The sequence below is a fragment of the Pollicipes pollicipes genome, unplaced genomic scaffold (genome assembly GCF_011947565.3).
Source record: "Pollicipes pollicipes isolate AB1234 unplaced genomic scaffold, Ppol_2.1 Scaffold_2555;HRSCAF=2994_pilon_pilon_pilon, whole genome shotgun sequence".
In the NCBI taxonomy this organism is placed as follows: domain Eukaryota; kingdom Metazoa; phylum Arthropoda; class Thecostraca; order Pollicipedomorpha; family Pollicipedidae; genus Pollicipes; species Pollicipes pollicipes.
This window is the reverse complement of record NW_023596136.1, coordinates 27,409,509-27,420,688: the sequence shown is the minus strand read 5'-3', so window position 1 is coordinate 27,420,688 and position 11,180 is coordinate 27,409,509. Positions and strand designations below refer to the sequence as shown.

At 59.5% G+C, this 11,180-nt stretch overlaps 1 protein-coding gene across 1 annotated transcript; it reads left to right on the top strand.

The window, feature by feature from the left end:
* Positions 1-534: 534 nt before the first annotated feature.
* On the top strand, positions 535-10,251 carry LOC119103671 (acetyl-coenzyme A synthetase 2-like, mitochondrial). Its single transcript, XM_037227292.1, has 10 exons — positions 535-657; positions 1,497-1,793; positions 2,197-2,372; positions 2,961-3,113; positions 5,450-5,597; positions 6,900-7,002; positions 7,607-7,734; positions 7,971-8,082; positions 8,564-8,721; positions 10,160-10,251. Exons 2-9 carry the CDS (start codon positions 1,517-1,519, stop codon positions 8,607-8,609), a joined length of 1,143 nt encoding a protein of 380 aa, XP_037083187.1. The 5' UTR covers positions 535-657; positions 1,497-1,516; the 3' UTR covers positions 8,610-8,721; positions 10,160-10,251.
* Positions 10,252-11,180: the final 929 nt, after the last annotated feature.

Below are 11,180 nucleotides of genomic sequence, written 5' to 3'. Positions count from 1 at the left end.
GAAGAAGAGGGGAAGCTGCCTCAACGCCTTTGCCTGAGATCACTGAAAAGTATCCTCATCTTAAAACGCACAAAGACCTGTATGAATTTAGCCTACAAAATGTAAGTTGAAATTGTCATTGTTAAGCACCATTATGTGAAATGGTACATGTACTGTGTTCTGAAAGAAATAGGATTGGCTTTGCACTCAACTCAGCCCTTCATATGTATGTTGTGGTTGTGCTTATGCATTTGACACAATTTTGTGATGAATAGATGTGTTCAGGCAATGTGTACTTCTTTTCCTGCCAGGCTCTCTGTTTAAATTGACCTCAAGTTGTGATCCACACTATATCGCATGCCCACATGCTAAATTGGAAGGCCGCAGGTGATGTGCAATCTGGCCAAGGCGCAATGTTGTACATTACATGGTTAATCATATCTCATCAACCATTAAGTCATAATGCATGAATAGTTAGTGCTGATCAGGGTCCAATATTTTAATGCTTTTCAGCCCTAGATGCATTAGGTAACACTGCTCTTCCACAGCCCACAGAATTTTGGGGTGAGATTGCCAAGTCATATTTGGAGTGGATTGAACCTTTCCACACTGTCTCAAACTGTGATCTTCCAAATGGGAAGATATCATGGTTTGAAGGAGGAAAACTCAATGCATCAGGCAAGTAAATAGGCTTTCTTTATGAGGTTTGACACAGACCCGCTGCAGCTCTACCACCTAATGTCTGCAATATTCTATGGATACAGAAAGCATCACAGTGTGTGCTGCAAATAAATGTGAATTGTCAATTTTTAACAAATCTTATTCAAACCTTTTGAAGGGATGGATTTCAGGAATCAGAGATCATACTAAGCAGTGCTTGCTATGTGAGCCCTGGCCCGCACCACCCAATCACGCAATTCCATGTCAAGGGCAAAATTTGGTGGAGAAAGCTTAATGTTAACTGACCTTTAGGGCAGCCTATGCAAGACAACTTAATATCAAGGGACCTTTAGCAGTGGGGGGGCTGATCAGAAGGCAGATGCTCAAACCAACTGAGCCACAGGGATGGACAAAGCTGCTTTCAGTCTGCTGGCTCATCACCTGCCAGTGCATATACTACCCTCTACTCACCTCAGCCATCAGTAAAATGTTGGCCATGGAGCTGTCCACCTCAGTCCACAGTGAAATGGTGAACTCTATGGGTCTATGGTTATGGCACACCCAACTCTCCACTCAACCATGTAGACTAGCAAAGGTGATTAGCGACATCCATAACTGATCTGTTTGGTATGCAACATACCGCACTAGTGCAGTTGGCTGTGCCAGCTATGAATACAGGTCACATGCACAGATCGTGGTCAATGACACATCTTGCAGTGTTTCAGTGTTCAACATCATCTGAATTACACTTACAAATGTATGGCAGGTGGCAGTCTCATGCTTTCCTCACTGTGCATAAAGTGCACTGGGGCACAGTGACTCATCCTGCACACGCGTGACACCGCGCCTGTCCACAGTCAACTGCGTGGACCGGCACATGCGCACAGTGCCCGACCAGACGGCGCTCATCTGGGAGCGAGATGAGCCGGGCACCGAGCTGCGCGTCACCTACCGCCAGCTGTACGAGCAGGTCAGCCGGCTGGCCTCGGCGCTCCTCCAGCACGGCGTGCGCCGCGGCGACCGCGTGGCCATCTACATGCCCACCTCGCCGGCGGCGGCCGTGGCCATGCTGGCGTGCGCGCGCATCGGCGCCGTCCACTCGGTGGTGTTCGCCGGCTTCAGCGCGCAGGCACTGGCCAGCCGCGTGCAGGACGGTGAGCGCGGCGCGGCCAGGCAGCCTCGCCCCTGGCGGCGGCGGGCCACCGCTGCGGCGCGATGCGTTGCTTTCGAATGGTGCTTTGTCTTGCTTGTTTTGACTGGGTGCTGTGGCCAGGGCAAGAATCATTCGTTGAATCGTCCTCACTAAGAACAAAGTGTGTATTTAGAGAAGAATGCGATGGATTTAGCCTTTTCATGCTGGTGTGTGAGCCAGCTGTAACATGGAAACCCACAGCAGGGATGAAGCGCGACCAAAGGCACACACCACCTCCACCTGTCTCCCTCCGGATCCCATGCACATAGACATCTGGTAGGCAAAAGCTCGTCACCAGCGGCCTCCGCGCCCCCCCCCCCCCCCCCCTCCCCCGATGCTCACCGGACGCCGCCGCCGCCCTGCAGCGGGAGCCGAGACCATCATCACCAGCGACCAGGCCGTACGCGGCGGCAAGGTGATCGAGCTCAAGAGGATCGTCGACGACGCGGTGGCCCAGTGTCCGGGCGTCAAGCGCGTGCTGGTGTCCACTCGCACGGGCGCCGACGTGCCCATGGGCGCCATCGACATACCGATGGAGAAGGTGCGTGCACGGACCGTGACGCAGTGGCGGCCGCTTGGCTGCGGTGGTGGTGAGTTAAAATGGATGCCGCATCTCGAACACGGCGGGCTAGGTATGCCGATCCAGACAGAAAAATGACTCTTGGTGACCAGTCGTTGAAAGCTTCACTTTACAGCTTGAAACGAGCTTCATGGTAGTGCTATTGCGAGGACACGAATCATGGTATGTGTGATCGTGTCTAGTGCGGAAATTCAAAACGGCAGATGGGACTTGCACGTTTATTCTTCAGGATGGCGGACTACCTTTCTTTCAGAGCCAGGTTTCAGATATTCAGTGCTCTTTTCCTCCCAAGATCCAAATGCACACCAACTTCTGCACTTCACCCCAAATATGGATCTATCGTGTCAGTTGCACACCGGCTTGCAACCTTGTGACCCTCGATCCGTTGCTGACTGGTGACCTGATGACCCCAGCCCGGTTTTGACCACTGACGTGGTGACCTTGGCCCGACGCGAATTGGTGACCTCGCCCCACTGCTGACTGGTGACCCGGGCCAGGTGTCTGCGGACCCCCTGGGCCGTCTTCTCCTCACTGGTCCCCTCCGGCCAGGCGATGGAGGCGGCTCGGGCCGAGTGTGAACCGGCCGCTATGGACTCCGAGGACTTCCTCTACATGCTCTACACGTCAGGCAGCACTGGCAAGCCCAAGGGGCTCACCCACAGCGTGGCCGGCTACTTGCTGTACTGCATGTTCACACAGAAGGTGAGCGGGCCGCCCACACAGCGGGACGGCAGGAGAACGGGGCTGCATGGCCAGGTCACGCTGGTTCCGGAGCTTGAGGCCGACCGTTGGGCAGCTGCTTGGCGGCTACACAGTATAGATGCTTCAGTGACTACATTGCGATTTTACCGATTAATGCCAAATATGTTATGATTAAGTCCGTTACGATGAGTTGCAGCATGTCGATTGAAATTTGATGCGCTCAAAAACGGCAGGTTTTGCTGCAGGCGGCTTCACATCCATGGGTTTGTATGACAGTCAGTGCAGCGGGGCGGTTGGATTCAGAGCCGATCACGCCGTGGAGCCAGCGTGTCGCTAGCCACAGTGGCCGCTGCCGGCCGGTTGACATGTTGGTACAGGCGAGATTGGCGTCCCCCCCGCCAGTGACCGGGGTGTGTGACGGAAGCGCGGGGACATCGAAGAGCGGTGGCAGGGGAGAGGGCGGGGGAGGGGGGACGTCGATGCCGCACCGAGCACTCTACTGAGCGGGACTCTGCGTCCCCTCACCAGAAGAGCGCCGTCTCTCGGGCGGTATCCTGAGAAGCGGAAACGGCACTTGACTCCCAGGTCGGCTGCGAGTAGACCTCGTGGGAATACCGTGTCCACGCATCCACCAGGACCGCAAAGCCCACCACAACAGACCAATACCACCTAACTATGATCTGTCTCGGTTTTTAGCGTCGGTACCACTGTCGCCGGGCTCGTGGGCTGAATTCGGTACCGGCCGGGTTCCCCAGCCGGTGCTCCCTAGTTGGACCGGATCGAGCTGACGTTTACGACGGCCGGCTGGGCCGTGCACTGATACAGCCATGTAGTATCTGACGGCTCGAACGCCACCGACGGAAATCATTCACGCAATTCAGCGTACTGAGTTGACGGACTTGTGGTTTTGCAGCACCCAATCCTGCACGCGTAGTCGGATCTCAATCAGTGAAAAAGATGAAACTATAAAACTGCAAAAAAGCAATACCAAAACAAAACAAGTGAACATTGATTCGGTAGCACCATCATTGGGTTCATCTGGATATGGCCCAGTGTTGCCCCCCGCCGGGGCTGTGGGCCATCTGCGCGTGCTCGTCTAAATGACACGCGGTGCCCGCGTGGGACTGTTACTTATATTTGCGTTTGCCGAGTGCGGTGCCGTGTTTCTGTAGATTGCGCCGGCCCATTTGCGATTCAGCCGGTATCTCGGGACGATAGCCGCCTCGGCCGTCTGATCACCTGCCCCTGGCCTGTGCGTTTTTATATGCGCACAGCATGGCTACCACTCCCTCCCTCCCCCCCCCCCCTGAAGTCGAGTGTACGTGAGCGGCGTTGGCAACGGCTGCCGAGCAGTTGACATGTGCTGCGTTACATGCGTTTCATTTCATTTTTAGTTCATGTCAGCGACCGAGGGGACGCGCACGCAGTTCACACGGCTGACGCAGTGTACAGGGCGGTCCATTCACACGGGTTCACGTTGGGCTTGCGGGAATGGTTGTCTTCTTTACGTTAGCCGCATTGTGGGCTTAGTCATTGTTTTGGAGTACGCTGGGAAGGTCTATAGCCGCCAACACCGAAGCCATGCAAGGCGTCACCTCTGTGGCACAAACACGCGCATCACGCATTTTGTGTTCTGATTCTGTTTGTGAGCACTACTGTGGTGTTCACGCCCACCAAAGACCAAAAAGATCCTTCGTTTGATAATTTTCCACGCACACAGCAGTTGGTCGAGTCTCGATGATGAACGGTTCGCGTGGCTGTAGATCGTGAAACATTTCCATATGCATCGTCGCGATAGGCCGTCTGTTTACATGTCACTGTTTGCCAGCGTTTCAACGAACCATTACTGTAAGCAGTGACTGGGGATCCCGTGCGATATGTGGGCTAAGACCCTGACGTGTGACGCTGGACCCGCGTGTACACGACAGGTGCTGGAGCCGGCGAGGCCGCGGGCGCCCTGCTCGGAGGAACTGTTTCTACCAATCGCTGTGGACGCGCTGCGCACACGCCGCGATTTCGCGATTCGCCCTGCTAAACAGTTCTGCCGCATCTTTGCACGCTTGGCTGAGGCGTTATGCCACTTGGGGGTTCGCGACGCATCTGGACCTCCAAACATACACGAATGATTCCTCTGACAAGCCCTCTCCTCTCCTGGCGGCTTAGTTTAACAGACGTTTGATACGGCTCGCTCCCTTTCAACACCCCCTTCACCTGAACCCTGCTTCAACACACTTGAGTTGTGAACTTTCCTGGCACCTTTTACCTGTGCCTTGTTTCCGCACGCGTGGCAAGGTCCTTGTTTCGGCACGTTCTTGACCTGTGGCGTTTCGTTTCAGCACGCGTTCGACCTGCGGCCGGGTGACGTGTTCTCGTGCGTGGCCGACGTGGGCTGGATCACGGGGCACAGTCACGTGGTGTACGGCCCGCTGGCGTCTGGCAGCACGGCCATCATGTTCGAGAGCACGCCCGTCTACCCGGACCCAGGTCAGTGGACCGGCCGACGCGGCACGGACGGGCCCGTCTACCCGGACCCAGGTCAGTGGACGGGCCGACGCGGCACGGACGGGCCCGTCTACCCGGACCCAGGTCAGTGGACCGGCCGACGCGGCATGGACACCCGTCTTGGACCGGCTGACTTGGCCCGGACGCCCGTCTACCCGAGCCCGTCTACCCTGACCTAGGTCAGTGGACGGGCCGATGCGGCCCATGCACCCGTCTACCGGGACCCAGGTCAGCAGACCGGCTGACGTGGTCCGGACACCCGTCTACCCGGACCCAGGTCAGTGGACCGGCTGACGTGGTCCGGACACCCGTCTACCCGGACTCAGGTCAGTGGACGGGCCGACGCGGCACGGACAGGCCTGTCCACCCGGACCCAGGTCAGTGCACCGGCTGACGCAGCCTAGACGCCCGTCTACCCGGACCCGTCTACCGGACCTAGGCCAGTAGACCAGCTGACCCGAACGCAGGGCCAGCTGTGTGCGAATCTGTTACCAGGCTGGCGGGCCTTGTACATTGTGCCCAAATATAGCGTATGGTCTGCCCACCGACGGCGGTCTGAGCGAAGCGTTCGGAGTAGCAGATACCAGGCCTGTGCAGTGTAGCCGACACGGTATTTACATTGAGCGAGGCCACTGGCCGGGCGGCTTATCGCTAAGATCTGCAATACACTGAGCGCTCGAGCTCGAGCTCGCGTGTGCTGCGCTCGGCGACCGCCTTGCGTGCAGGGTCAGAGTGGCTGCTGTCACGACCCGGCCGGCTGGAGCCGCCCCCCTCCGGACTGACCCACGGCGTCATGGATGCCTGATGGTAGCCATGTGCGCTGGACTGATGCATTGGGCGGTCATTGGCCGCTGCAGCGTGAGCGGACGCCTGCTGAGCGGACGTCTGAGCGGAGCGGTCCGGCCGCCCAGACATCGGTGACGGTCGTGTGATGGATGGCGACCGTTCCGCCACCCCCTGCCGCGGCGTACCCTGATGACATGGCCGGCGTTGAGTTGCACAGGCGCCCCGGAAGTGGGCTGGTCGTGTGGTCGTGCCAGATCGTTCCAGCGCCGCTGGAGTGACAAGTTCTATTACCAGCGCGTGTGCATGCGTTGCGTGAGAGCTGACACCACTAGTGACCCGGAGAGCTCCACTGTGCAGCGTGTAATGCTGTGCGAGCCCGTCACCAGACCCCCACGGTGCTGTTCCTGACGCTGCCGGAGCGTTCGTGTGCTCTCGCCAGCCGATACTGGGGTGTAGTGCGGCCTCCCAGTCAGTTGATACGTGCGCGCCTGCCGTCAGGCCGGTACTGGGAGATGGTGCAGCGGCTGCGGCCGACGCAGTTCTACGGCGCTCCCACCGCGCTCCGCCTGCTGCTGAAACACGGCGACAGCTGGGTCACCAAGTGAGTGCCGTGCTGGACTCCGCTTCGCCTCCGCTAACCCTCGCCTCCCCTCGTCTCCCACTCGTTTCCCTTGCGCATGAGCGCCATCTGGCGCCGAACGCAGCACCGTCGCCCGGCTGGTTTCTGGCGCAGAGGACCTCCACACGTGTCCTGATCGTGATCGACCCAACAGATGTGCCACGGGAATCGTGTTGACCGTGTCCTGAATAGATCCGGCCCGCTGTTACCTCCCACTGGGCGACTGGGTTAGTGCTGCTGGCAGCTGGGTTAGTGCTGCTGGGATGTTGTACCGCACGACTCCGCGTCAATTTTGTTTGAGATTCCGAGACTCAGTCCAACCAAATACCTCCAGTTCTGCCGCCAACACAACTTTCTGTCTAAAACGAAATACTTTTGTCACGTTCTTGGACAGTGGGTCGTGCTTGGTTTCATCTTTGCGCAGCACAGTAACTTCAGGCCATCACGCCTAAAGGAACGCCTCACCTCGATGGCTCGTCGCAAAGCGATTTAAGGTATGAATGTGTGTTCCGGTGCTGGAGGTGCGCGCAACAACCGTTGGCCGGTTGTGTGGCCGCTGACTGGGCCGCCGCCGTCGCCGCTACAGGTACGACCGCTCGTCGCTGCGCGTGCTGGCCTGCGTGGGCGAGCCGCTCAACAACGAGGCGTGGCACTGGTACCACGAGGTGGTCGGCGATAAGCGCTGCGACGTCGTCGATACCTGGTGGCAGACAGGTGAGTGCCGGACGTGCCGCGGCCCGGGCCCGAGGGGACCGAACACGTGACGGCGGCAGGGCACCGCGCACACCGGCCGCCGCGCCGATGGTGGGGCGCACAAGACGATCGAGGCGCGCACGCGACGGACTTGGCCCGGTGTCGCCTGGCGACGGAACGTGACGCTGTGACGGTATGTCGGCGATGTCGGCGAGCTTGGCGCCGCCTGCGGTGACCGGCTGCGGCGCTGTCGGCAGAGACGGGCGGCGTCTGTCTGGCGCCGAGGCCGTCGGAGGCCGGCGCCGAGATCGTCCCGGCATGCCCATGCGGCCCATGTACGGCATCGAGCCCGTGCTGCTCGACGAGAAGGTACGCCGCCGACCGACCGCTGACGCGCCGCACCCAGCAGCCCCTGCCGTGCACATGAGCAACATTACTCGATGATTTTTTTTTGGGGGGGGGGGCGGGGGAGGAGGACGGAATGAGTTATCGGAGCGCCTTACGACCCTTATCCAGCAGCACGCGATGGGATGGGCGCGGGGTTTGCAGCAGCTGGGGATCACAAGCGGCGATAGGTGGGGCCCGTTTCGCGTCACGCTCTCTTCGTGCATGATGATCACGGGGGACATCCGCGTCACGTCCGTGTGACGTGCAGTTTCCTGGCGTTCGTGTCTGCTGTAGAATCGGGCGGTGTTCTGCACGTGCTTCATGACCAGCCGTCACTGGCATAACTGAGCGTCTCATTGTGCAGCGTCCGGCCTTCCGACGAATGGCTGAGTGCTGGAGTGGAGCCCGGCGACCGGCTGCGGGCTAATCCGACTGACCTGACCTGACCCGCGCCACGCTCCAGAGCAACGAGATCGCGGGCGACGACGCGTCGGGTGCGCTCTGCCTGAAGCGACCCTGGCCGGGCATGGCACGCACCATCTACGGCTCGCACCAGCGCTACGTGGAGACCTACTTGAAGCCGACGCCCGGCTACTACTACACAGGCGACGGCGCGCACAGGTGGGGCACCGCTCCGGCCGCCGTGGGACCGGGCTGGTGGGAGCCGCGTGTGTCGGGGTGTGACGTCCGCCTGTCTGTTTTAACATGGTGGGCGTTTGTAGAGAACGCTCTGCCTGTCGGCGTAACGCCGTGGGGTGTGCGGGCGTGTGCGTGTGTGACTGAACCACCCTGTGAACGTTGGCATGGTGGCGTGTCATGTCACTGACCTGGCGCCCGTAACACTGCGGCCCTCGTCCTCCCCAACCTGCCCGTCTGTGTGGCCGCTGCCGGCGTGTCCGCGCATGCGCACACGCCGATCGCTGTGTGGGGTCGCCCTGGCATGCCTGCGACGTGGGGGAGCTGCACCAGCGGCGCGCGCTTTGGTGGGCGGCCCACCTGACAGGGCAACGACCAATGTGCGGCGGCGGGTGGAGCGCCGAGCCACGGCGTCGGTGGCTGCTGGTCGGTTCTCCCGGGCCGGGGCGTCGCATCCAGCCAGGGGTTTCGCTCAGCGCCGTGAACACGGGACGACAACAGAGACGGGCGCGCGGTTCTCCGGCGACCGCTTGGCGTCCGCCGCTAGCTGCCGGGGTGCTGCTTGTAGGAGGCGGTCCCGATGACGCCAGCAAGGAACAGATGGATTAACAGCTCATCCGACGCCGTGAATATTTTTGACGCTGGACTGAGCCTCGGGGCGGTAGTGTTTGTCCTGAGCAGTGTGACTGGTTGATCCATTGTTCACATACAAACGTGACGCATTTCCGGCGCAAAAATTCAAACACAGTCGCATTCTAATTCGTGAGAGAAGTCTGAAGGTGGACTCGGATACCCCCTGTTACCGTTGTCAGTTGCGATGAGTCGGCCGTCACAGTTAGCGATGATGACCCGTCGACCGTCACAGTGCTGACGGGAGTCAACGGGATGTAGAGGCGTCAATAGCTGCCGCTCTGGCCTAGTTCATAGCGATGCTCGTTTGTCGTGACATTGACAGTTCACCGTAACCGCGGCATTACCATCCGAACTAGTCAAGGGATTTGCATTTGAAGCACATGAAATACACCGTTCAGGTTTGCCGTTTTTGCCCTGGTGGGGCACCACTGATGTGTTCCTTGAAGTTCACGCGGGTGAAAACGTCGTTCAGAAGCCTCACAGGGGAGGGGGGGGGGGGGGGGAGAGGGCGTCAGGTTCGTCCCTTGTCAAGCGAGGGTTGAGGTATTCTGTGACGCCACGCTTGTAGCCGGTTAACCCCTCACTTTCGTCACGGGTCACGTGATCGGACCACGTGACCACGTGACTTCAAACGTTGCAACTAAATCGCCGCCGTCCCCAATGCCCCGGACCGGGTTGTTCCGTCCACTCCATAGCCTCGCCCCCCTCTAAGCCCGCGCGAGCGTAGTGCGGTGGCGTATGTGTCGGTCCGGCGTCGCCGCTCAGTCCGTGTCGTCCGCTGCCCGTCCAGACACCCGGGCGGCTACTACCAGATCACCGGCCGCATGGACGACGTCATCAACGTGACGGGCCACCGGCTGGGCACCGCCGAGGTCGAGGATGTCATGGTCAGTGCGCCTCGGCCGGACCGGTGACGTGGACGGGAGCGGTGCTCAGACATGCTGGCGGAAACCCGTTGCACGAGGGCTGTTTGTGCTGACTGTAATGGGAGTGGCTGGCTGGTGTTTGCGTTGTCCGCACGTGCATGCAGTGTCAACTCTATCGCGCGGGAAGTGAAAGCCCTTTGCAACCGATTGCCTGTGTCTATCAGCGCTTTACAACATGCCGTGATAGTTAATATGAGTCGGGACTTCGTAGGCTTCGATCAAGTATCTTTTGTTATCCCCATATGTACCTATGGTGTGTTCCCTTACACCCTGCCGCAACGCGCGTATGATCTGCCTGTTGGTGGTTATGGTGGTGCGTGCCGTCCCAGGCTTTGTTTCTGTCCGCCCCCTGCCCCTTCCGCGTGCGCATCTACCCAGCGCCCGGCTGTCGACCGAACAGCCGGCCCGCGGCGGCGCGTGACGAGCCGTCCCGCGGCGCCGCAGGACGAGTACGAGCCGGTGGCCGAGACGGCCGTGGTCGGCTTCCCGCACGAGCTGAAGGGAGAGGGCCTGTACGCCTTCATCATCCTGAAGGAGGGCGTCGCGGAGACGGACGAGCACATCAAGCAGGTGCTGCGCGCCGACGTGCGGAAGAAGATCGCCGGCTACGCCGTGCCGGACCACATGCTGGTCAGTATAGCGCCCCATCGAGTGTAGTGTGTTGGCGGGGCCGGGCTGCAGGCGTGCTGTATCGACGGGGCTGGACATTATATGTGCTGTTTCGGTGGGACCAGATGTGCTGTATTGACGGGACCAGATGTACTGTATTGACGGGACCATATGTACTGTATCGGCGGGACCAGATATGCTGTATTGACGGGACCATATGTGTATCGGCGGGACCAGATGTGCTGTATTGACGGGACCAGATGTACTGTATCGGCG

Excerpts from the sequence above, each read along its gene's own strand:
- LOC119103671 (XM_037227292.1), top strand. The coding sequence starts at position 1,517 with ATGCGCACAGTGCCCGACCAGACGGCGCTCATCTGGGAGCGAGATGAG. Across the intron at positions 2,373-2,960 it reads TCGACATACCGATGGAGAAG|GCGATGGAGGCGGCTCGGGC; the intron begins GTGCGTGCACGG and ends CCCTCCGGCCAG. Across the intron at positions 7,735-7,970 it reads CGATACCTGGTGGCAGACAG|AGACGGGCGGCGTCTGTCTG; the intron begins GTGAGTGCCGGA and ends CGCTGTCGGCAG.